Source organism: Hemicordylus capensis, chromosome 3 (assembly GCF_027244095.1).
Source record: "Hemicordylus capensis ecotype Gifberg chromosome 3, rHemCap1.1.pri, whole genome shotgun sequence".
In the NCBI taxonomy this organism is placed as follows: Eukaryota; Metazoa; Chordata; class Lepidosauria; order Squamata; family Cordylidae; genus Hemicordylus; species Hemicordylus capensis.
This window is the reverse complement of record NC_069659.1, coordinates 219,162,632-219,189,293: the sequence shown is the minus strand read 5'-3', so window position 1 is coordinate 219,189,293 and position 26,662 is coordinate 219,162,632. Positions and strand designations below refer to the sequence as shown.

The 26,662-nt window shown below is 42.1% G+C and overlaps 2 protein-coding genes across 16 annotated transcripts in view; one reads left to right on the top strand and one right to left on the bottom strand.

Moving 5' to 3' along the window:
* Positions 1-18,862, top strand: part of OGDHL (oxoglutarate dehydrogenase L) — a 111,641-nt gene extending 92,779 nt beyond the window's left edge. For all 12 annotated transcript variants that reach the window (XM_053305768.1, XM_053305764.1, XM_053305765.1 and 9 more), the window contains 7 exons: positions 6,482-6,660; positions 8,888-8,959; positions 9,897-10,022; positions 10,940-11,012; positions 12,834-12,997; positions 13,740-13,894; positions 14,579-18,862. In XM_053305768.1, coding sequence (XP_053161743.1) covers positions 6,482-6,660; positions 8,888-8,959; positions 9,897-10,022; positions 10,940-11,012; positions 12,834-12,997; positions 13,740-13,894; positions 14,579-14,702 — 893 coding nt within the window. In that variant the 3' untranslated portion in view covers positions 14,703-18,862. The remainder of the gene's footprint in view (positions 1-6,481; positions 6,661-8,887; positions 8,960-9,896; positions 10,023-10,939; positions 11,013-12,833; positions 12,998-13,739; positions 13,895-14,578) is intronic.
* C3H10orf53 (chromosome 3 C10orf53 homolog) overlaps positions 1-26,662 on the bottom strand; it is a 63,776-nt gene that overhangs the window by 2,667 nt on the left and 34,447 nt on the right. For 3 of the 4 annotated variants that reach the window (XM_053305781.1, XM_053305780.1, XM_053305778.1), the window contains exon 4: positions 18,855-19,003. The exons of the other annotated variant lie outside the window; for it this stretch is intronic. The gene's annotated coding sequence lies outside the window, so the exon portion shown is untranslated. Of the gene's footprint in view, positions 1-18,854; positions 19,004-26,662 lie in introns of those variants that run through there. 4 annotated transcript variants of the gene reach the window in all.

The window sequence follows — 26,662 nt, the reverse complement described above, 5'->3', positions numbered from 1 at the left end:
TGTGTGTGTGTGTGTGTGTGTGTGATGTGCATGCTATTCTCCTTTGATGATAAACTCGCCTGATTCCGGATGATTGTCCTCCACGGTGGTTGTCCAAGAACTGAAGAACATGGTACCAAGCCCGCCTTTAAATAAGCACGCTGAAGGCATGTAGGCGGGGCTTGGTCACCTCAACAAGCTGCAGCATGTTACCGAGTGGGTCCTGCGCCAGGAGCATTATCCATTCTTATGGATATTGATGGATCTCTACCAGCTCAATAGTTACAGGTAAGCAACCTGTTTATCTTTGGGGAAAATGTATTACAAAGTAGGACTTTTGCTGGAGAGAGGGTTGTTTTGCATTGATGGTTTTTCTCAATCAATCTCTTTATTTCGGTCAGTGACCAGCATGATGGTTTTTCTTTTTTAAGCTATCTGTAGGATTTTCCTTTCCACTTGAAATTATAATTGTGGTATGCTGAACCTTACTGGTTCTTCTTTTCTGCTTATATGGAAGATCTGACCATTTGTAGGAGTTGGTGTGTGAGCGATCATGTAACAGGACTCAGGGATGATAGTTGTCATCCATCTTTCAGTCTTAGGGGCCCATTTCTTTTATCTTTTTTTTTTTAAATTGTAGGGTTTTTTTGGCAGGGCCAGATTTGTGTTAAACACTATATAATCTAAGAAGCTCCCACATTTGCAAATCTGCCTATTTGTCTTTCCTGCCTAAACCACTTTGATGGCATAGGTGAAGGAGATACTTTTCTCTACCTCTCAGCTTTCTGAAGATAAGACTGTATTCAAGGAATCTGTAACCTTCAAGAAAGCCTTACAAATGCCATAAACTTTTAGCAAGTTTACTGCATTCCCCTGCTTTTGGTATACTTTGGTGTCTTTTGAAATCAACAACCTCCCTCAGACTTATCTAGAGCATCTGCTTTGCATGCAGAAGGTCCCAGGTTCAATGGTTGGCATCTCCTGCTAGTTTTTCATGCCCGGCTTTTATTTCACATCTCATCCAGAATGGAGTGGGTTCATTCACATATAGTCCAAATTTACCCCCAAGTCCCTGTGAGCTAACGGGGAGCACTTCACACACAATTTGGGTTTTTCATTACATGTTAAGAGTGTAGCCCGGTTTATATCTGGGGTTTAAAAAAATCAACTTTTTGCGTCGGGTTTTGGCGGACAACTTTGAACTAGCAGTAAATCCGCAGTAAAGCCTGCTGTCTGGGAAAGCTCCAAGTAGGGCTGGGAAAGATTTCTGCCTGGAAGCTTGGAGAGCCACTGCTAGTTTAGAAAATACTGAGCTACATAGATCAATGATCTGACTCGGCATAAGGCAGCTTTCTATGCTGTCTGAGTATATAGAAGCCAACATGCCTCATACTAAAGAAATGAGGAAAGAATGATTTAACAGGCCTGGAAGCAAAGGGTGAAGAATAAATGTAGCTCCTTTTGCAATCCTACTCCTTTGACTGTTGGTAATTTTCATAGATCTAAAGCAAACAGAAATGAGTATGATTTGCTGGCTACCCAGTCAAAGCTTCACTTTCACAGATCAATAACTGTAGCCTGGATCTAAAGAACTGTAGTGAAAGGAAAGTAACTGTAAAAACACAGTGCTATAATAGGCAGGTTCTATAGCTATTTTTATGCTTGCACACATGGAACAATATCCTTGGATTTTGTTTCGTTTTTCTTGCACAATGCTTTGGCTAGCCCTTCTATGAGAAGAACCCTTCTGTGTGCAAGTGTGCCTTTTGGATCCAAACCAATCAAAAGATATGGGGGAAGGGACCAGAATGGTCATTTTCCAGATTCCACAAGAATTTGTGGTTGCAATACTCCTTTCAGAAGTGCAGTTACTAAGGCTATTCCACACACTATACTAGTAAACTATAAGAGATAGATAATTCTGTTTTCTCTTCTTCCTCTCTTTGGTGTAAGTTGATGTTTAGCTCTATGTAGCATCATTTAATACTACTATAGGAATTTGTGCTCTTCTCAATCTTATGACCTATTTAAATGTAGGCAGTCCAGGGAAGTGGTGGTGGGGAAAATAGCATGAGGGCAAGCTGAGCGGAGAAGAGATTTTTGACTAACAAGCACTGTTAGCCATAGTTACATAGCAGAAGTAAAGAGAAATATCCTGGAGTCAAGGTAGGTCATTAAGAAAGAAATAAGGTTAATACTATATTTAATGATGTTTTCATGAACTCTTCTGGCCCTGCTTGAAATCTCGCATTATAAAACAGCTCCACAAAGCAGCACAGTGATTACAGCTATTGTCGCAATTTCTGGTTAATCTGCCTTAGTAGAATTGTTGGGCAAAAGCTATGGTAGCCATGTTTATAGTCTAATAGATATTTGTTCAATTTTTGCCAATTATTTAATGCTCCAGTTCCTGCCTTCAGACTTTGCTATATGGTTGAGCAGAACTCTTTCTGTGGAGTTCTGTTACTACAAGATTCCTACAAGGCGATCCAGTTGAGCTTGGAATATGAGGCAGCATCACGGGGTTCAGTTTGGTCCTAAGTTGTGTGCTATACATATTAAAACAGTTCCTATGTAGACTTGCATATGTATACATATAATTCTGAGTTTTTCCAGGTGTTCTAATATTTAGAGAAAGTATGGCTTCCTAGAGAAAGAATGCACCATACACTTGACAGATTGTATTTGTTTATATTATTTTTATAAACAGGCCAAACACTATGTTGTCTATACTCCTAAAATCTAAAAAAAAGTCCTAAATTATTACAAGTTTGTAGAATACAGACAACAAAAACCAACCTGTTTGGTTTTTCATTTGTACTGTAAAAATACTATCTGTCAAGTGTACAGTGGATTTTTTTTCCTATGGAGCCACACTTCCTCTGAATATTTGGAAACACATAATTATTCCTATATGTACATTGGTCTTCATGAGCAATGCTTTTGTATGCATAACATATAATTTAGGGCCAAACTACCGTGATGCTAAACTTGCCATGAAGATAGAAACCAGAAAGTGGGCCAGAAACTCCCCATTTATGTTGAAACACAGCTGCAGGGGGCCCCAGGGTAGCTTGGGACCGTAATAAACAGAAAGGGGTTATTAATAAAAATAGTGTTTATTCTCAGTGCTGCTGGTTTTTATTTAGTTCAGTTGAACAGGTTTTCTGAGCCAATGTTGTACATTGGCTCTGGAGAAGCCAGAGTTCCTAATTAGTGCTTGTCTCAGCCATGCACTCACTTGGTCTTAGGCAAGCCACTACTTTCTCAACCTCAGACTCCCATCTGCATTATGAGGTTAATACTTTCCTGGCCGTTGCAAAGATTACTGAGATAATGTACATGAAGTTCGTTTGAGCTATGTAGCTTAACAATGCTGTGTACATGCTAAGTATTGTAGTTGACTTCTCTGTAATATTATTATACTTCCTTACTTCCATAAGAACAGCCTTGCTAGATCAGGCCCAAGGCCCATCTAGTCCAGCATCCTGTTTCGCACAGTGGCCCACCAGATGCCTCTGAGAGGCCCACAAGAAAGAACTGAGGACATGCCCTCTCTCCTGCTGTTGCTCCCCTGAAACTGGTATTTAGAGGCATCTTGCCTCTGGGGGTGGTAGTGGCCTATAGCCCTCAGACTAGTAGCCTTTGATAGACCTGTCCTCTATGAATTTAACTAAACCCCTCTTAAAGCCATCTAGTCTGTTGGCTGTCACCACATCTTCTGTCAAAGAATTCCACAAGTTAATTATGTGTTCTGTGGAAAAAGTACTTCCTTTTCAGTTTCATGGGATGCCTCCTGGTTCTAGTGTTATGCAAGAGGAATAATTTTTATCTTTATCAACTTTCTCCAGACCACACATGATTTTATATATTCTATCATGTCTCCCCTCAGTCATCTTTTTTCTAAACTAAAAGCCCTAAGTATTGTAGCCTTCCAGAGGCGCATATGGATATATGAGTATATTTTCTCTAAGGATAAAGTAATTTCTGTTCTGGAGATTTCTTTGAACTGTATTGGTGGGAAACTACTCGTGGTAGCTTTTGTAAATTTAATTTGTACTGGATTTCTTCTCTCCGACCCGCAGTTCCTAAACTCCCAGAAAGAGAGAGTTTTATGGAGGTGCAGATTCTGCTGGCTTTTTCATTTATATTCATACCCTAACAGAATCTGTTGTAATTTGCTGAGGACAAGCATGTATAGGAACAGAATCCATTTATGAAGGGAAGCGGGGAAAGGAATGACTGAAGAAGTAACATGAGACTGGTGACAGAAGTTTGTTTATAAGAGGAACATAGAGAGTGGCATGATAGGCAGCATTGCCCTTGGTGTATATACACATTTCTTTTGCCCCATTGTTCACTCTGCTGAACCGCTTTTTGATACAGTACAAAAAGCCATCATAACCACTTGTGCTTCTTGTATTCCTTCAGGGGGGAAAAAGAGTATCATTACAATGGTTTCCTTTAGATCTTGTCTCCATATGGTTGCAAAAACTGAGATACACAAAACAAATGTGTTGGGCCAGTTGCTACAGAAATGTCTATGTGTGCTAAGCTAAGGAGAGGTTTTTATTACTTTAATGGAAATGATGCAATGTAAGAGAGAGAGAGAAGCTGGGTTCATATGTAATATGAAACACTGTGAGGCTATTCCCACGATCCCTGGAAAGCGGGCTAAGGGAGCTTAGCCCGCTTTCCAGGGATTGTGGGAACCACCGGGCTCGCAGGCGAGCCTGGTGCTCCTAAGGTGGCTAGCCCGCCTAATTCCCCTCTCCTTAAATGATGTTAATGGAGCGAGCGTTCCGTTAACCTCATTTTTTTGCTCGTGTGTCGCTGTGGTGCGCAATGACACACAAGTAGACCCCGGGCTCAAGGATCTTTCCAGGATGCTCCGTGTACTTGCACAGGGCATCCTGAAACTTCCGGGGGCTGTGCCACCCCCGATCCTGCAGCCCCCACCAGCTTCGTGACGGAGCCAGCAGCCATTTGGGCGGCCGATGCAGCTGCCCAGCTATGACCGTTTGCTCATCTGTGAGGAGAGCGGGCTGAGCCAGCTCTCCCCGGAAGCCCAACAGAAGCTCTTCTCATGGATCATGAGAAGAGCTTCCGTGTGAGGGTATGTGTCTATGAAACCATTAAGGCTCTCCACACAAGCAGTGTGGAGAGCCAAAGAGGGTTCTGCGGGGAGAGCAGGCTTGACCCGCTCTCCCCGCAGATGATCAGCCACCCACACGATTATTGGCTCCGTCACAGAGCTGGTTGGGGCAGTGGGGATTGGGGGCCTCCTGGCCTCCAGAAGTCCCAGCATGCCTCACGCAAGTGTGCAGGGCATTCTGGGGAGCCCCCTGACACTGGGAGGCTTATTGTAGCCTCCCAGTTGGGGGGCTACTCATGAGTCGCTGCGGAGCTGCGCTGCAGCAACACACGATCAAATAGGATTAGCAGAGCACGCACTCCGCTAACCTTGCTTAAGGGGGGGCAATTAAGCGGGCTTGCCTCCGGGAGCCATGTCGTTCCCGACGCTTCACACGTGCAGTGGAAACTGGGCTGGGCTCCCTTGGTCTGGTTTCCAGCTCATGTGAGAATAGCCTCGTTTGCTTTAACTTCTGAACCCATGCTTGCCCACAAATGAAAGCATGGTCTGAAGCTCATTTGCAAATCACAGGAGCTCTTCTCACGATCAAGGATGTCGCAAGGAGAGCAGGTTACACTTAACCTCCTTACAGATGATTGTACTTGTTTCCCTGGGTGGGTGGATCACCCGCCCAGACAATTGGCGGCTGCTCCGTGCAGCTCCGAGAGTCATTGTGCTGGGATGTACTGCCGCACGTCATCTTTACCCCTGGAAATCCAGTAGTGCACTGCATGAGTGCATGGTGCATTGTTGGGATCCCCGCCCCAAATGTGCTAGCCAACACATGAACAAATAAATGAGGTTAATGAAGCACTCTTTCCCTTACTCTCATTTTAAAGGGAGGCTACTTAGACGAGTTTGCCTCCGCGTAGTTGCCGGGATTATGCCCAATCCCGGCAGTTCACACATGCATGCAAAACTGGGCTGGGCTCCCTTAACCTAGTTTTGCGTGCACGTGTGAATAGCCTCACAGTTCATGCCACTATGGTTTGCTTATATGTCTGAATTCACACACAATTGGAAATTACAGTTAGGACCTTTTCTCCACCTCAGATGGGCTGCTGTGCTGTGAAGACAGGAGTGAATCTATAAAGCTGAGTCCTGAGCAGATGAGAAACAAAAGCAGACAATTCTAATCCATAGTTTGCCATTTGAATGTCTGGAAGCTCAAACCATGATATGATTTTTCTTAACTATGAATAACCTAAACCATGGTTTCACATTACATCTGAAGAACCCAGCCATAATCTTAATTTACTTTCTGCCACACAGTTGTAACTCAATTTCATCTTCTTGTTCTCCGTGTATTCTGCTTAGCTGTAGTAGAATACCTCGTGTCTTAATTATGTCTTTTTCTTTCTTGTTTAGGTTTTGAGCTTGGGTTTGCCATGGCAAGTCCCAATGCTCTTGTATGCTGGGAAGCTCAGTTTGGTGACTTTCACAATACAGCACAGTGCATAATAGATCAGTTTATAAGTTCGGGACAGGCAAAGTGGGTTCGTCATAATGGAATTGTCCTACTCTTGCCTCATGGAATGGAAGGAATGGTAGGACACCTGCAATCAAAATAATATTTCTGTGTGCACATAAAACAACCCAGTGTTCCAGTTACAGATCTTTAATGCATCTTTGTCAAAATCAGGACAAGGAGATAAGAAAAATAAATTATTAGATCAAATATGTGTCAATGGATCCTTTACAAATGATTGGAAGAGGGGAGAATGCTAAAAGTGCTCTCAGTAGCAAGACTGCAATCCTGTGCCATGCTTCCATGGAAATAAATTCCATTGAACTCAGTGGAATTTACTTCTGAGAAAACATATGTAGAATTGGACTGCTTGTATTGTTATGTGCATTTGTAGTGCTTTCAGGTTCTTTTAAATAAGCAAATGCTGTAGTTGGCCTTCTACTAAATGGGTCATACATGGGAGTGATTAAGACTACTGCTCATACCCTCTCCAGTGAAACAGGTTCACATCATTATGCCTATTAAAAATTTTTTTAAATTCTTAAGACATTTTGCTGTAACAGCTGAACAACCCCTGCTAACTTGCCAAAGAGGCACCTTTTAATGTGGTGATTCTCTTTATTTAGCAGGAGGAGAGTAACTGGCCTTATCCACCCCCAGCACACTACCTCCAGTGACTGTTGCTGGTATCTATCTTATGTTTCTTTTTAGATTGTGAGCCGAGGACAGAGTTCCATCTTATTTGTTTGTTATTTCTCTGTGTAAACTGCCCTGAGCCATTTTTGGAAGGGCGGTATAGAAATCAATCAATCAAACAAACAAACATTCTACAAGTGTTGTACCCTGTGCTGCCAAGGGAGTTTTTCCTGTATACTACCATGAACTGAACTTGGGTGTATTAGGAAAACATGTAGTATTGAAAAAATGTAGTAGAAACATGTAGTATTGGCCTCTTCTAACTGAGCAAAGAGGCACCTTTTAAAAGTGGTGATTCTCTTTATATAGCAGGGGGAGAGCAACTGGCCCTATCCATCCACAGCACAGCAATCCTCCATTGGCGGTTGCTGTTGTCTATCTTATGTTGCTTTTTTAGATTGTAAGCCCTTTGGGGGCAGTGACCCATTTTATGTATGTATGTACAAGTGAATTTCGGCCCGTTGAATAACGGGCGCTAGTAACGGCGCTCCTGGCCCCCCGCCGCCATTCCTCCTCCCTCCGCCGACTGACTGCCCGCCCTCCCAGCTGCTTTGTGATCCACCCCCCCCACTCGATTAAGGGCCAATTCGACCCAGGCACTTGCCCCCGCGGCTTCCGCCGCCGACCGACCACCCGCCCTCCCAGCTGCCGATACCTCCTTACCCCCAGACCACGTCCTTCGCTTGATCGGAATATCTATTTACAGGAGGAGAGAGGAGCTCGCATGTAGAGCTCCTCTCTCTTTAAAGTCTCTTCCCGAACTGGTGCTTTGGGCGCCAAGGACGCCTATTGCGTCCTTTGCGTCCATAGCGCCAGTTAGGGAAGAGACTTTAAAGAGAGTGGCGCTCTGCATGCGAGCTCCTCTCTCCTTCTGTAAATAGATATTCCGATCAAGCTAAGGATGTGGTCCGGGGGTAAGGAGGTATCGGCAGCTGGGAAGGCGGGCGGTCGTTCGGCGGCGGAAGCCGCGGGGGCAAGTGCCTGGGCTGATTTGGCCCTTAATCGAGGGGGGGGCTTGGTTCAAAAATCAGCTGGGAGGGCGGGCGGGCGTCCGGCGCCGCAGGGGCCAATACATGGGCCGATTTGGCCCTTAAACTTAGCCAATATGGCTGCCCGTGTCTGGGCGGCTGTATCTTTTTCAGCAGTTCTGAGCATGCGCTTTGCGCATGCTCAGAACTGCCGAAAAAGACACAGACGCATGGGTTCACACTCAAGGGTTCACACGCGCATGGGTTCACACGCCTTTTATTATATAGGATGTATGTATATCCATGTAAACCACTTTGGGAATTTTTGTTGAAAAACGGTATATACATATTTTTCGTATTGGTCGTATTTCTTGTAATTCGTATTTTGGCTAATTTCTTTAACCTGATAGCTATAACTTTCAGTTCAGATTCAATACTGCATTCATATTGGAGCACATAACTATGAGGTCTGTTTAAAGGGACTTTCTCTGCAGTATTTTGTGACTAGGTGGGGTGATGATGATACTACAGAGGAGTTGGCCTCTTATACAGCTCTGGCAAATGGCTCATGACAATTAAATTTGTGATCTGGATCTTTACAGGCATCTAAACTTGCTTTCCTTTCAATAATGTGATTTTCAGGGCCCAGAGCACTCATCAGCCAGGCCAGAGAGATTCCTTCAGATGTCTAATGATGATCCTGATGCTTTTCCAGTAAGTAGATCCGTTGCTTCTCCTTGTGTCCCCGCTCCCAACTCTGGCAGCCACTTCATTCTTCTTTGTAAAGTCCCATTTCAGTCAGTTATTTTTAACTACATTTCACTGGAGTTAATTGTGCACTATATCTTCTGTCTTTAGCCTGGCACAGTCAAGCCACAGGATATAGGGCTTGATATAGGGTATTTAAGAGAGTATTGATATAGGGTATTTAAGAGAGCGTCTTCTTCGCTATGAGCCCCACCGGCCATTGAGATAACTTGAGGAGGTCCATCTCCAGTTGCCACCTACTCGTTTGGTGGCTACACAGAGACGGGCCTTCTTGGCTGCTGCCCCGAGATTGTGGAATGCGCTCCCTGCTGAGATACGATCCTCCCCATCTCTGGCAATTTTCAGAAAACACCTGAAAACACATCTCTTCAACTAGGCTTTCTCAGCTTTTTAAAACTTGTTTTTAAATTGTTCTGATTAGTTAATTGTTGTTTTATGATGTTTTTAATTGTTAATCATTGTTTTATGCTTTATAATTTTTGTTATAATATTTTGTTATAATATATTATTAACTGATTTTAATGGTGTTTTAATGTAAACCGCCCTGAGCGTTTTGGAAGGGCGGTATAAAAGTTTTTAATAATAAATAAATAAATGAATGAATGAATAAATAGGGGCAGAGATAATGTCCATACAGATGTTTATGTGATAGGTTTATTACTTCTGCATGTGATATAAATAGGGCTGTTATAAAAAAAGACTCATTGATGGTTAAGTTTCACATACCAGTTGAATGACTGTGCAGCGATAAACGTTTCCAAACCTCTTCTAATTGCCTTTCCTCTCCTCAAAGTATAAAAATATAGACAAGTTAAATTGATGTAACAGATGGCAATGAAAACAATGGCTGACTTTCCAATGTGTCTAATCTGTCCCTGTTCAGCAATTTGATGATGATTTTGAGGTTTCCCAGCTCTATGACTGCAACTGGATTGTGGTGAACTGTTCAACTCCAGCTAATTACTTCCACGTCCTCAGACGGCAGATCTTGCTGCCATTTAGAAAGCCTGTAAGTAGTGAAAGGAGTGTCCTTTTGTTATAATTATTATGTTGCAGTGTTTTCTGTGTGACATAATGGATTGTAGGCAGGGCTCAGGAAATCCATTAGTTCACTTGTCCTGACGAGTGGGGGGGGGAATCCGGATGAGTCATGTACTACATAGCTCAAGGAACCATCTGATGAATAAAACACTTTGTCTGGCTGATGAACTGAGCCAACATTTCTTGATCCCTGATTACGGAAGACCTATATCTGTGGAATGGTGAAGGCACTTCACAGCTGATAGATAGTTCTATATATGAGAACTTTGTTTAAAACATTTTAGGCCACTTTCCCCAATTGATTAAAGTGGTTCAGATTCTGATCAGTGCAGGAATCTGGTTACAGTTCTCCATCTTATTATTCTGTATAGACTGCTTTTTTATACCTGTTTCTAAATCTTACAAATCCTAGTATAACTTTCTGAAACAATTTTGAATATTCTAGAAGTTGCTTAAAATAAATAACTGTGATATGTCATTTAGCTGATAGTGGACTACTTTTGCCCGTCCTTGATTTGAGTAACACATTTCTTTGTTTTTATTTATTTATTTATTTATTTGTTTATTAGAGTTATATACCGCCCTTCCAAAATGGCTCAGGGCGGTTCACAACAGTTGTTAACAGATACAGAGAAGGCTGAGATTTTAAGGACAGCTAAATGACCAATTTTGGTATCTCTCCCCCCACCCCCAACTGAGACCCTTCAGTTAGCAGTTTTCACTCTAAAACCATTCTGGTTTTCATGTACTGTGGGCACTACTTTTTAAAATAAAATTCAGCATCCCTTTATGTAAAATTCAGCATATTTCAGTATGTAGAATAATTTGTCTGCATATATTGAACAATGGCAAAAACGGAGGGTTCTAATAATGACCATTTTACAGCTGATTATCTTCACACCCAAATCCTTGCTGAGACATCCAGAAGCTAAATCCAGCTTTGATGAAATGGTCTCAGGTATGGAGAATGAGTTATTTTATTTCTATGTTTTATTCCATTAATAGACTTAATCACATCAGTGAGAGAGAGAGAGAAAGAAAGCAGTAGATTATTCTGCCCATCTCACTTACAACAAAGTACAGTATTACTTTTTATTGCAAGGCTTTTGCCAGTTCTGTTGGGAGATTGTCCCACAAGTTATAAATATAGATCTCATTGATGAGAAGAATGCTTTAATGCTGGATCTGAGAGCAGCAATATGTGTGGTGTTCCTTAAGCCATCAGCTAGAGCAAGCTCCTAACTTTCCTGTTGCCACCTCTGGGACTCGCTCTGCTGTCAATTTTCTCCCCTTGCAGCACCTTTCATCATCTTGTGGTGCTGAAGGGGTCCATTGGAAGACACAAAAAGGTGCTGCAGAACAGATGGACAAGCTAATGAATGGGTGGGTGGAAAGAAGGGCATTGAATAATTACCTTTTTGAGGTGAGGCAGAGTGTTGAGCATTCATTATGATTATGCAATTGGACGTGCATGTCTTCATGTGGTCTGGTTTTTCCCTGTACTGGTAGTACGGTATGATTGGAAGGATGACAGAAGCCCTAAGTGGTGGGGAGAGCGCAAGGAATATATGGAAGGAAGTGAGGCTTTGTTATCTAAGCTATCAGAAATTGCTTGTATTCTTAGTTACCTTCTGATTTAATATTCAATACGATAGGATTGCAAAAAGCTCGTTATGACAGTCAGTTTGATAATCAACTAAATGTTTACTTTATAGTTCTAAACATCATCACATAAAGTGTCCCCATCTATAGTTATTGACATTTATTGAATGGTTTTGTCATGTTTCAAAGTTCTTGATGGTCTGATAGGAGATAATAAAAATATCATAGCCATCATAGTTCATTACTCAAGCTTGTTTGCTGGTACAATTTTGTAATTAATTTTAGCACATTTGATATGTGCTGTCTTTTTTATGATGTATTGTTAGATAGGAAAAAAATATTGTTTCCACAGGCATTTCTAAAAGACATTATGAAAAGAAAGGGCTCAGTAAAGTAACTGAGACCATGAATCATTTCTGTTTTGCTTGGGAGTTGTTCTTAAATAGAATATAGAGTTGTGTGTTAAAATCCCATATTCTGTAGACGGTTGTGGGCCTTAAATATTCTCTTCAGACACTCACTCCCAGAGATGAGCCAAGAAATGGGCCAATAGATGAGAGGTGCATAAGGAGGGGATTGCAGTAGAGCTTTTTGCTGTAGCTTATCTTGATAGGGAGAAGGTTAAAAAGCCTTTTGTATGTGTCAAAAGAGTATGAGTGAATGGCTAAGGTGCATAATAAGAGAGAGACTGCCTAAGCCCCATGTTCACACTGGGGAAGAGCAAGGAAAAACAAACACACCAGCAGGAAGATCTGCTTCATCAGAAAGCCTTTTATACTCTTCCTGTCTGCAGGGAAGCCAATAACAGGCTTGATAGGGCAGAGCCAACATAGGGCCTGGAGTCCCAAAAGCTGCTGAAGTGCAACAAGTCACCACAAGGGGCAGTGGTTAGCAGAATCCCAGACTCAGGGAATTCCTACAGCAGGGGTAGGCAATGTGTGAGTCTCCAGATGTTGATGAACTACAACTCACATCATTACCAGCTGTAATAAATTGTGTTTGAGGGTGATGGGATTTGCAGTTCAGCAATGTCTGGAGAGCTGCATATTGCCTACCCCTGTGCTACAGTGACACTGAAAATTATAACTTTTGTTAATCCTTTGGTTAAGTCTGTGTCTCAGCAGTTCTTGATCAGATTAGACAACTTTATAGTAAAGTATTTTTGTTGTGCATCAAGGTACCAGCTTCAGGCGTGTAATTCCTGAAGAAGGGCCTGCAGCTGAAACCCCAGGAGATGTGAAACGAGTTATTTTTTGTACTGGGAAGGTATATTATGATCTCATTAAAGAGAGAAAGAACCAGGACTTGGAGAAGGAAGTGGCTATAACCAGGCTGGAACAGGTAAAGCAAATATGTTGGAAACTCAAGATAAACTGTGCAAATGATATAAATTTGCTTGTCAGTGAGACATAGCTTTTTGCATATTTTGTGTCAGTTACCTGTTATTCAAGACAATTGTGGTTGGCTTTTAATTTATTTATTTACTAATGCCATCAGAAATCAGTTTTAGGTCCAAAGATGGCACTAAGATTTCTCAATATGCAGTGCTTGGATAGGATATATTTTTAATAGGAAGTAATATCCCATCCTCTTAAACCCTGTCTTTGATGATGATGATTAAGCATTTTCCCACAAAGTTACAGCCAAAGTGACTCACACTGCATAGAAAAGGAAACAGCAACAATAAAACATAGTATCAGTATTTAAGTAATAATTTGCTTCAGTGCTAGTTTGCCTTAGATCCTTCTAGCCTTATGTCCCGACACCCTCCCGGCATGTCCCTGCATTGCATGGATGAGGGCTGTTCATCTGAATGGCCCTCTGGAATGTAGCCCTTTTCCAGTGCCAAAATGTGTGGTACCTTTTGAAGAGAATATGTTGATATTATGTATTTTGAGAGTCAGTATGCATCAGCTGTGGTACACAGTAAAACCTCTTGTCATACATGAAGTATCTATCTATCTATCTATCTATCTATCTATCTATCTATCTATCTATCTATCTATCTATCTATTAAATTTATACCCCGCCCAAACTTAATGTCTCTGGGCGGCTTTTAGAATATATTCACATTTTTCTCTAGATCTCTCCATTCCCTTTTGATTTGCTGAAAATGGAAATCGAGAAGTATGCTAAAGCTGATCTTGTCTGGTGTCAAGAAGAGCACAAAAACATGGGCTACTATGACTATGTTAAACCTCGTTTCCGCACCCTCGTGAACCATACTCGACCAATATGGTAGGATGTCTGCACTGATTTTCTTTTAGGCTAGGTTGGATTGACTTTGCTTTTGGTAAAAGGCTTAGAAATGGCACACACATGGAGAAGTTTGAGATGTGGTACTGATGTTTCTATCTGGACCACCCTAATGAGCCTGTAATGTCTATTCCAATGGGCAGTGGCTTCAGGTGGTAGTCTTTCCCCGCCCTGCTGCTTGAGATTATTTTTTTTTAACATGAAAATGCCAGGTATTGAATCTGGGACTTGCTACATAATTATTCTCTCGCTTTTCAGATGACTAGCAAGTTTCTGTTATAGCTTAAGGTGCTGCATATAAATCATGTAGATTGACCGATTGCTTGAATCTACAGCACAAATAAACAAACTGAGGCTTCATAGAAAATATCTCAGGGATGCAAGAACCCACGGTTGAGGACATGCATGTTGCAGATAATTTGCCTTAATGGAGTCATGCTTCTTAATAGGACAAGTTGGCTGAACTAGTTTTTATAAATTTAAGAAATGGGTAGCAGAAGCAAATCGGCCTAGGTAGTGGCAAGTAGTTGTGAGCTTCTGTCGGGTATAAGAATCTGCCCAAAGAAAATACCTGCAATATGCGGGGGGATTATTGGTGTATGTCTGCATCAGAAAGTGCTGCTTCTTGGCTTTTTTTTAACCTACTCTGTTGTCTCCTGTCTCAAGGTATGTTGGTCGTGAACCAGCCGCTGCACCTGCAACCGGCAACAAGAACACTCATCTGGTATCGCTCAGGAGATTTTTGGACACAGCTTTCAACCTGGAAGCATTTGAAGGAAAGATGTTTTGATCTTAATGCAGCAGCCCATCTCCTCCATGTGTAGTATAGTATTATGTATTTAGGAAATGCTGTGGCCATAGATGGAAATAAAAAGCAGTAGGAAAATACTTGGGATCTTTGTGATGTGCTTTTTTGGAAGGTTGTGTGTAACTAGTCTCTTGTAAAACTAATGCGTGTACTGTAAATGCTAAGGGGACCTCTTCATTCTTCCCCAGTTTATGTGGTTTTATGGACTACAGTGCAGCTACCTCTTGACAAAGACACAGAAGAAACAGGTCTCTTGTTTTACTTTCTAGAACATTCAAGTTAGGCTGGACCAGTATGTTTGTTTAGTAGGATTGCTTTACATTAGATATCCGTTTCTATTTTGGTGTAGCTTATGTAAATAGTTACTTAGACTATTAGCAAATTGGAACATTTTTTGGTAGATTCAAACTGCTTGCCCAAACATTCTTTGATTCTTGCATGTAAGAACACAGCATACAACTTAGTAGAGAACAGACTTACTTTCTTTTTAGTCACCAAAACTAATTATTGGGTTTGCTTCCAGATTTGTAATATTTAACACATGAAGTTTAAGACTAATGCTTGAAGCTGGGTTTGTCTCACAAAAGAAGAGTCATATGCATATCACCAGGAACAGTCACTTCTAGTGACTGTTGTTGGTGTGTGTCCTATGTTTCTTTTTAGAATGTGAGCCCTTTGGGGACAGGGAGCCATCTTAATTGTTTTATTTCTCTTTGTAAACTGCCCTGAGCCATTTTTGGAAGGGCGGTATACAAATTGAATTAATAATAATAATAATAATAATAATAATAATAAAAATAATAAAAATAATAATAATAATAAATAATATCTGTTCACTGTTGAGAGTCACTTGTGGGAAATCCCCTAGTTCACTTAGTTGATACCTTCACAGTGAAAATCAGTGCACTGATAAATCTTTAGATATGCCCATACACATAAGAAGACATAAGTTTTATAAAGGAGTTGTTTAAACATGTAACTTCTGAGCAGCTCCCACCCTTTTGAAGAACACAATTGTTTTTGAAGTCACCTTTTCACATTGTAGCTTAGCTCTTAATTTCACAAGGAAATTCTCAAAATATTGGTTGTGCAGCCCTCCGAGACACATTCCTATAAGTCAGAAAGTACTTTTGGATAATGGAGAGAGCAGCAAAAATTGCTCCCCCATCCCTCTCAGCATGCCTTTGACAATGGTTCAAGGCTGACCTTTGGCTGAGTTCCGCAGCAGCCTTTTGTGAGAGTGCAACTTGCTCTACCCTTTTAATGCTGAGGAACATGTTGGCCACTCTCTTTTATAAAGCTGTATAGAATACAGTACATTGAAGATCCTGGAAGAGAGAAGAGAAGATAGATAAGCTATTTACACATGCAGGTAAAACCAGGCGAAGGAAGACAAGCTCGGTTTTTCCTGAGTGTGTGTACCGCCAGGATCGTGCCCGATCCCAGCAGCGCCTTGGTGGCAAACCTGCCTTCAGAGCCACCCTCTTAAACGGGACTAGGAGAGTTAGTGCTCTCCTAACCCTGTTTTACCAATTGTCTGGGGGATCCTGGATGGCTTTGGGGGAGAGAGGGGGGATCCCCATAATGTACTGCACACTTGCATGATGCATAATAGGACTTCCGGGGGGGGGGAATGACCAAATGACCCGGCACTCCGACCCTTGGAGCTGCCGGCAGAAGCCCAGCAATAAAAAGTGCATCATCTGCGGAGGAAGTAAGCATTTTGTGGCTTCCTCCCCTCGCCTTGTCTGAGCCCTTTCTCCAGTTGTGAGAAAGGGCTCAGAGAGAATAAGTACATTAAGTGTATGTTTAGTCAAGAGAAAAAAGTTAAATATGTTTTGTTAAAAGCTGGTTATTATACTAGTCAGCACTGAATGGCAGCTCAAATATAGGATTTTCCTAAAAAATGATTTCTGTTAATATGCTTTCAGTGCCATCCCCTTATATATGGGTTATTATGAGGACAAAATTGGAGAAAACCATGTATTCTGCTCAGAAAGTCTTGGTGGAAGAGTAGGATGATAGCATAGTTAATGCATATTTGCCCCTAATGTCAATTAAAGGATATATTCCCTAGAAGACTTTAGTAAACAAAAACCTACAAGCAAGTCAAAACTCTCTATCTTTCATTCACCTTGTAACTATAAATTTAAAAACACATTTTAAAAATAAAAACCTTGGTCAGAATCCTATAAAACTCTTAAAGGTTCTATTAGTCTCCCTGTTCTGAAACTGAGTACTTCAAAAGGGACAACCCCATATCCCCTTTTCACTCCTTTCTCAAAGCTTGATGTAGTCTGTACAGTGTTCCTGACAAGCAGGAATTTGTTTGCAGAGATGTGCCATACAGATCTGTGAACATCCTTACCCATAAAAGCCTTGGGCGTGCGTCCGTGCCGCCCGTGTCTTTTTCGCCCGTTCTGGGCATGCGCGGAGATGGGCGGCCATGTTGGACCCGGCCGCCGGTGGGCGACTGGCCCCGATGGCGGCCGCCGCTGCCACGGGAGACCAGAAGGAGCAGAAGCGGCGGGCGGAGAGTGCGGCCGAGGCGGAGGCGGCGGCGGAGCCGCGGCCTCGGCCAAAGGAGTGCGGGCCAAGGAGGCGGTGGCCGTGGCGGGGTGACTGGCTCCGATGGCGGCGGCCGCCGCCACAAGAAACGACGGGCGGAGAGAGCGCCCGAGGCGGCGGCGGAGGTGTCGGCCCAAGGAGTGCGCCCGAGGCGGGTGAGGCGGCAGCGGGAAACCCCCCCCCCACTAGAGCCCGTTATTACAACGGGCTTACACATATTAGTGTAATAATATTTCCCCTCACCATCACAGACAGTACGAAACTGGATCAGGGACTATCAGGGACTAACTATCGGGGACTCGGCATGAGCTGCAGCCCTGCCTGAACTTGAGCTTGACACCTTGGTTGTGTCACAATAAGTAGGGACAGCTTCACTCACTTTCATTGTGAATTCTCATCAGTCTAGCATTGTACTTCATCATTGGTTGAACAACAGTTGATACCGCTGTGGTTCATACTGGGTCCCTCTGCCCCTTTAGGAACATAGGAAGCTGCCATATATTGAATCAGACCGTTGGTCCATCTAGCTCAGTATTGTCTACACAGACTGGCAATGGCTTCTCCAAGGTTACAGGCAGGAGTCTCTCTCAGCCCTGTCTTGGAGAAGCCAGGGAGGGAACTTGGAACCTTCTGCTCTTCCCAGAGCTGCTTTGGTAGTTTGTTGGTTCAATTAAAAAAATCTTGTCCTATTAAAAAAAAATCAAAAAAAATAATAATCTTGTCCTATATTGGAGATGCCAGGGAGGGAACTTGGAACCTAGATGCTCTTCCCAGAGCAGCTCCATCCCCTGAGGAGAATATCTTACAGTGCTCACACATATAGTCTCATATACAACCAGGGCAGACCCTGCTTAGCTAAGGGGACAAGTCATGCTTGCTAGCACAAGACCAGCATTCCTCCCTTTCTCATAACTCAATTTATCCCACAGTGGAAAAAGCAACTTTACTATATAAAAGTTACAAAACATGATATAGTTATATAAGAAGACTCAACAGATCTGGTACTAGTTGGCTGTTCTGATCTATATGGAGCATTCTTAGAGTTTTAAATGCTGAAGAATAGCCATAATATATGAAATGGGTAGGTATTACATTTGGATTTTCTAAGCAAGATTTCTAGCTTCAGTTTTTTCAACTCTGACAGGCATTAACATGATTTGGAATTCGTGGTTCCTTTATATATATACTCATTTAGTTCTGAATGAGATTAGTTACATGATTGTTTCAATCCCATGCAGTTATCTGGGATCAAGCACCATTGAATACAATGGAACATCTGAGTTGATATGTGCTCTAAGTAGCCCCAAGGAAGATTTTTGAGCATTTTATGAATATATTGCTGTTTTTACAAGAAAGGCCATCTCAATAGAACTTGAAATATTTTCTGTCTCCTCTTCAATGATAAATGCTCTTGTGGCTGGGAACATACAAATTTAGAGAGCTAAATTAACATAGACATAAAAGTGGGAAATGGCAGGCTTCCATTTTCATTGTTGTTTGTGGACTGCAGTATTATATTGTAAAATATAAATTCTGTCCAAGAATGTGAAAAATAAACCGTGGAATTTAAAGTCCGTTTTATTTATGACTGGTTTTTTGACAGGTTATCCTTTGAGGATTGGTATTAGCATCCCATTCACAAAAATGTTGGCATCTCCTGGATCTTCTTCGCTGTATTTTTCTGTTGCTCTGTCTTCTATATTTTGATTTGAAGGCTGTGAAATTTAATATAATGAAAAGAACTTGGGCATTTGGGTATAGTTCCTTGAATGACCTCCTTCCCCCCCCCCTCTCAAAGTTGCTTGCCTTAAGTCAACTAAAAGACATGCCAGTCTGTTCTAATGTCCAGATCTTCTCTGCTGCCTAGCCCAAGTTTCTGGCCCTCTTTATCTGCCTGCTGCCAGCTAGTTACTGGCCCTGGTCTTATCTGCCTGTTACTTTTCTTGATATCTGTTTTGATTTCTGTTTTGATTCCCTGGAAGTTTAGAAAGAACTCTGTTCTGGATTTTGAAATTACTTTTAATTGGACCTTGTTTAGGTTGTAATCCTGTTTTACCGTATTGCCCATGGTCAATTCTGATCCAAGATCTTAAGAGTTAATTTTTTTAGCCACCTCACATACTTGATATTAGGGTTGTGCGTTTTGTATTTTTTCTGTTTCGATTTGTACCAAATCCGAATCAACCCCATTTTGTATTTTGTTCGAAATTACGCCTTCTGAATCACCCCAGTTTTGTTTTGTATCTGAATTAATCTGAAATTAATTCAGATTTAAAAATGGATCACATGGTCAAAAGAGTGGGTGCGGGTTATAGTGCCCAATCAGTGGAAGCTACCACAAAAATTTCAAAGGAATTGGACAAACTGCTGATTTTTGGTGAATTTTTGAAGTTTGCACATCTTTCAGATTTTCCCCATAGGGTATGATGGAGGTTTCAGGAAAAGTATAGCTTCACATGGGGGCGGGGAGGAGGGGTGGCTCAGAGTGGAGTGGGGTTGGTGGTAGTGCCCAGCTGGTACAAGGAAGCTACCAAAAATTTTTAAGAGGAATTTGGCAAAGGCTGATTTTTAAAGATTTAATGAAGTTTCACGTCTTTCAGATTTTCCTCGTAGGGTATAATGGAGGTTTCTGCAGTCGCATAACTCCACTTGAGGGGCACTGGGGTGGCCCAGAGAAGTGGTGGTGTAGTGCACATAGGTTGCCAACCCATGAAGTACAGGGTTTTGTTGTTCTAGAGGTGTTCTGAGCGTAGATTCTCTAGTAGCATATGAGAGTTTTTCATTAAAAATCTCATTTGCTACCAGAGAATCAAAACTCAACACCTCAGAAACAACAAAGCCCAGTACCCCAATGGGTTAGCAATACAGGGGGGTGGTTGGTACCCTCTGTGCACTACACCACCACTCGCTTCGGGCCATCCCAGTGCCCCCCAGGTGGAGTTATGGGGCTGCTGAAACTTCCATTATTCCCTATGGGGGAAAATCTTAAAGACGCATAAACCTCAAAAATTCCTAAGAAATCAGCCCTTTGCCCTATTTGGAATCTGGGTGCACCACCCTTGGGGCACTGCCACCCAACCCACTGTTTTGCCCCTGAAGCCCCACATAAACAAGTTGAAAGAGTGAAGAGAATGATGAACAACAATGACACTTAATTTTTTGGCATAGTTATATGAGAATTTTGCAGCTGGTGGGAGCCTGTCCCTGTGGCACTAGCACAGCAGCACAACCCATTTGTGGATTTAAGCAATATTTCAATAAAAACACTCCCTCCCCATGGAACAGTGACCACAGGTCATTTGAGATAGCAAGATAGACCAATGAACTGCTTTGGTACTATGGAACAGCTTTAAATGTTCATTTAACTGAAGTGGAGTGAGCTGTAGCCCAAACAAATCAGCCTACTGTTCAGAATTGTTGAGATCTATCATCACTGCATTTAAGAAAGTGCAAAACCATGGATCATGGTTACAAGAAAGAGATAAACAACTAAGATCCCTGGGGATGTCAATAGATTGACAGGGGTATTCCCCACCCCCTCCTTTTGTCTCCTGTAGTCCTATGTGGATGACCTGTCCCTGCAATGGCAAAAGTTGTGAACCACTGGCTTAGACATCAAGTCCCACCAAATTACATTCGACTGTAATTTATTACAGTCTAATGTAAATTACATTACATTAGACTGCTCAACTTGGGCAACAAAGCTTCGACACCACCATAACTCATAAAAATCAGAAGAAAAACAAAATAGCTCTTCAAAAGAGCCCTGAGCAAGTCAAGAGATTCTTTCTAAACCTTTGGAAAGAAAAACCTGTGTAGTTTCAGAACTTTCCTAACAAGCTTCTCAAAAAGCTTCTCCACACAATTTATAACACGGCTTTTAGCAAGAGCTTTGGAATTGCATTGAGCTCTCAAAGATATTTGGGTATTTCTGTCTCAAAATGCTGTCTTCCAAATCCCTTTGCAAGGTCAGTTTGCATTTCAGTCACACTGAATACAACACATACTTAACTAAACCATTCATGCTGAACAGCTTTTTGCATATCTTATCTTCTGCTAATCACTCAGTGCCTTAGCTGGAGTGGAGAGAGTCAGAGAAGTCAATTTCAATTGCAATGCTTTCCCAAAGAACAAAGCATTCTGTCCGAAACACAGCCATTTTGATTTGGAAATAAAAATCTCTGTTTTTTAATTCTTGATTTTGTTTTGGTTACAAACCTCCGAAATTGCCATTTTCGGGCACAAAATGTTTTGTACCCGAATCGAAATGCACAAGCCTACTTGATATAGCACCTGGCAATAGTAGTACTTGCAGCATAGTGTATCTGACCTATGTTTTTGCATCACCACAAAGTCCCAAATCACTTTACAGCAACATGTTAGTTAGGACTTTACTTAGCAAATGTTCACTGAATTCAAACTTCATTTGTCGGCACAGTAAACCAAACAATCCTTGTATATTTTGATGGTGATATTCTCATATGCTGAACCTCTGAATTTAATTTGACTATTTAAATTTACTGTTAGAACAGTAGTTTTCAAATTAATCTTGAGCTGTGGCCACAGATGTCCTCCTAAACACACATGGTGACTACAGTTGAGTTCATTGCAGTCTTGTTTGATACAAGTCAACAAAGTGAATACTATTCTGCTGGCTTGTATGGTGAAATGAAAAGTTCCTAGAAACTACTCAGTAGGGAATATACACCCCACTCCAAGTTATGGGATCAGCAGTACCCAAAGTAGGTGGCAAGGGTGATTTCTATCACTGGTTGGCTTTGTATGCTACTTTGTTTCCTTACTGGAAGAACAGAAAAGTAACTACTACTACTACTACTACTACTACTACCACCACCACTAGTAGTAGTAGTACAGTAGAACCCTGTTATTTGCAAGGGTTCCATTCTGCAGGGAATGGTGTGCGAATAGCAAATAACGGGGCATGAAATGTAAATTGGGGGGTTAGGTTCCTGCACTGCCCAAAATCACCTCAAAATGATGAAGCAGGCCAAATAAAGTGTCCTACCATGCTCTACTGCCTTTAAGAAATACAGTGATGCCCCCATAAGAGTAGAAAACCAGCCAAAAATCGTGGAGGCCCCCATCCTTTTTTGTTTAAATGAGCCATAAAATGGCTCCTGGACTCAAAATGGTGGTCGGAAATGACCTCCAAGGTCCATTCCCCTGACCCACAGATATGTGAGTTTAACCCCTTTCCTGCCAGGTTTTTTCCTTGTATACCAAGATCGGGTGTCCATTACCTGACCACGGATACGCGAAACCACGGGTCCTGGACCCACAATTAACGAGGTTATCCTGTAGTAGTTTATTTTCTGTTCTTCTAATAAGGAAACAGTGGCATACAAAAACCAACCAGTGATAGAAACCACCCTTGCTGCTGCAGCCACCACCGCTGCCGCCACCACCACCACCTACTACTACTACTACTACTTGTAATGTGCTAGAAGACTAATGGCAAATCTTCTCTCGCGCGTGTGTGTGTATATATAAATTTATTGTTGATTAGCAAACAGAAATATAATATGCAAGACATTTCAGCTTCTGCCTTTTTCAGTTGCCCCTCACAGGGTTGTTATGAGTATAAACAACATGTATACCAATCTGGGCTCCTTGGAGAAAGAGCAGGATATAAATGTAAAAATAACGACATATACTACAGTATGTACAACAGTATTTTGGAAGGTGCACTTAGGGGCCACTTTGGTCAAACAAACAAACAAACAAACAAACTCCAAGGTGAGAGCCATTTCCCTTCTACATGTAGTACTGGACAGGGACAGGACTATAAGAACAAGAGAGCCCTATAAAGCCCTAGCACCATCTTGAAAGGCACACACACTTTCATTCTTCCCAGCAGTTTGTCCACAGAACTCAGTGGGTACAGACGACATTTTCCATCACTCTGTAGAGCTCTTCTCACGATCCGTCCAACCTACTGTCAGGGTGTCGGAAGCATCGCCCCAATAATTCTCCATGTGAGTGTGCAGTGCATTACTGGGGTCCCCCCTCCCCCCAAGTGTGCCAGTCACAGCTGCAAGCAGCTGCGGCTAACACACGATTTTAAAAAGGGGAGGTGAAGGGAGAACTCGCTCTCTTAACCTTGTTTAACTTGGTTGCTCAATAGGCGGGTTTCCTGAATCCTGGTGGTTCACACGAGCTTGCAAAACCAGGCTGGGCTCCCTTAGTCTGGTTTTATACGCTCATGTGAATAGCCTCTATGTGTGCCTTCTAAGATGGTGATGGGGCTTTACAGGCCTCTGTTAAAAGACCAGCCTTGCCCCCTGACGCTGGGGAAAGCACAGCACTGCATGGGGGCGGGTAATGGCTCTCACACTGGGGATTTATTATTTATTTATTTTTATTTTTTTTTTACAAAAGTGGACCTCACTTATGGAATTTTCTTACTGTGAAAACAAAGATTCCAACACACACACAGAGAGAGTATAGGAAATAGGTGAGAGACATCAGCAAGCTGGGAACTATGGGATAAGCTAAGCTTTGTAAATAGGCAGTAAATTGGCTAAATTTTGCTGAGATAACCTCAGTGTCCTTTTTAAAAAATAAAATAAAATAGGTGTAATTAAAGTGGCCAACTCTGTTGAAGTAAATGGGACCCACTTACTGCAGGAGTGCAGTTTTCCTGTCAGCTTTCTGATAGTGGGGAATGGGCAAGAAATATGAAGTAATTCTGAAGAGGGAGTCACTCTCTGCCTGACAGATAAGAGAGGATGGTGGAGGAGGAAGAAAATGATGCAACAATCCTGGGCAGAGTTAGGAACATAGGAACATAGGAAGCTGCCATATACTGAGTCAGGCCATTGGTCCATCTAGCTCAGTATTGTCTACACAGACTGATAGCGGCTTCTCCACGGTTGCAGGCAGGAATCTCTCTCAGCCCTATCTTGGAGAAGCCAGGGAGGGAACTTGAAACCTTCTGCTCTTCCCAGAGCGGCTTCATCCCCTGAGGGGAAGATCTTGCAGTGCTCTCACATCAAGTCTCCCATTCATATGCAACTAGGGCAGACCCTGCTTAACTATGAGGACAAGTCATGCTTGCTACCACAAGACCAGCTCTCCTCTCCTATTCAGGAGTAAGCCTCCATGCTGCTGCTCCCTCACGTTGCTCTAACTCCTCACCTGGCTTTCCCCATCTGTCCATTCCATGTCTCCCCTCCCCACTTCCCTGAGAGTTCACATTCCATAATGAATAGAATAGGCATTGCACTTCACCAAACCAACAAAAGATTGCCTTCCCAGACAAGTCTGAATAGATTACATAATCTATTGTCATCAACAATTGAAAGCAATAAATGATATGCCTGGATAAAATTTGGACAAAAAAGGTTCAACATGTCAATTTCCAGCACTTTTTAACCTCCTGTATCTGTTGCATTTTTAAAATCAGATTTGAAATTAAGCAGAATTGTAGACCTCATCAAGTAGATAACACACACCAGGTTTCAAGTTATTAGCTCAGCAGTTGTCATATTTATAAGCAACAGAACGTTGAGGCTTATAATGGCAGAACGTTGTTGGGGTTATTTTTTGGCTAGTCACTTTAACAAAAGCAGCACTCCTGTGCCTATATATCCATGTATGGTGCGCATGTGTGTGTATCTACTTTCAAATGCATATATTTGCATACATTTGAAAGTAGGTGGGCTTCAGATATCTAGAGGAGGAAAGATTAAACAAACGTTGAATATGTTTTAATGAATAGATATTACGACTAAATGTGTTCATGACTAAACTTAGAAATTCAGCTTACATTCTGCAGGCACAGACGAATGTTTCTAGGGGCAGAGCTACCAATGTCCAAAGGTGTTCCAAGAGCACAGTTTTCTTTAGTCCTCATTTTGAAGAAAAAGTGTCCTCTTTCCAGAACTGTGCACAGTGTCAGACTGTGCATGCACAAAATTTCAAGAGTCGTAGCTCTTCAGGTACTTCCTAAACAAATTCAAATTCTATGAGTTTGAAGGGATCTTGTAGGTCTTCTAGTCTAGCCCCCTGCTCAGAGCCAAAAACCACTTCAGCATCCTTGGCAGATGGCTATCCAGACTTCATTTGAAAATATCTGTACGCTAAAGGCAGATAATTGAGCAGTTAGGAAATTCATCCTAATGTCCAGCCCAGTGATCATCACTATTTTTCAAGCAGAGGCAACGTTGTCAAAAAAAACCTTCAATGATATCCACAAAATGCTGTGCTCAGCACTGGGGTGGAGGTCTTTAAGAGAAACTGAGCCCTGTTGAGCCCCTGCACCATCTGGACTCAGTTTTTCTTAGAGCACAGCATTGTTCAGCACTGGGAAGAGTAGTCCTTCCCCAGAACTTTCTCCAAAGGTTTTATGGGGAAAGTACTGGGAAGGCTACACTTTCCAGAGCTCTGAGAGTGCCTCCCAGGTTGGTGTAGGGGCTCAGGAGGGTTCCATTTCCTTTCAAGGTGCTAGGTAATGTGCAACACTAAGCAATGGGAATGGACACTTCTGTGTGGTGCCTGGGGTGTATGCAGAGTATTCAGTAGCACAGGCCTAGTAAACAATTCGGAAGCAGGTGATGGGAGCCGCCGCCACCTGTGAGCCTTGCAGTGAAAGTCTAGCCTGAATCTGCTTCCTTGACTTTTCAACCCAGTGATTCTGTCTGCTATCCTTGCAGCATAACCTATGCATAGTTCACTCAGAAAGAAGTCCCACCAAGATGAATGTTGTTTATTCCGAAGTAAAGTGTGCACAAAGCCTTAATTTCAGTGCTGCTCATGCATTGCATTCTGGGTCCCTGGAGGACCCAGAGTGAGTACTCTTCCTTTGGCTGGAGCTCCGGACTCTGCTGCCATGCTGGTTGTGTGGGTATATGAGCGGCAGAGCCCAGAGAGGGCACCATTCATCTGTGCTGCCCTCATTGTTGTCGAAATTAGCTCAGGATATTAAGTCAAAACAGGATTTGAGTTCCATCTCCTGTTAGCAGTGTATTGTTCTATTGTCATTTCCAAAGCAAATTTGCCTCTCTTGGTCCCAAGAATATTAAGAGTCCGAGGAGTTAGTGAAAGAATTATATCTATCTCTGTGAGACAGCAATTAAATTACTTCTTATGTACATCTATCTAGTGTGTAATTATAACAAAAGGATGTTTAAAGTGACAGCAAAAGGGGTACTTGTTTGAGGCTGGGTAATCAATACATTTGACTAAGGCAGAAGCATCCTGTCAGCAGAGGTAAGGGATTACCTGAGAGCAAATTAATTTTAGCAGTGTGAGACAGGTAATCAAGCCTGACCTACTGTGTCTCTTGTGAGTTTCACAAACACTGATAAACAATGTTAGATCACCCCTGCCTTCAGAAATCAATTTCCAGGGGC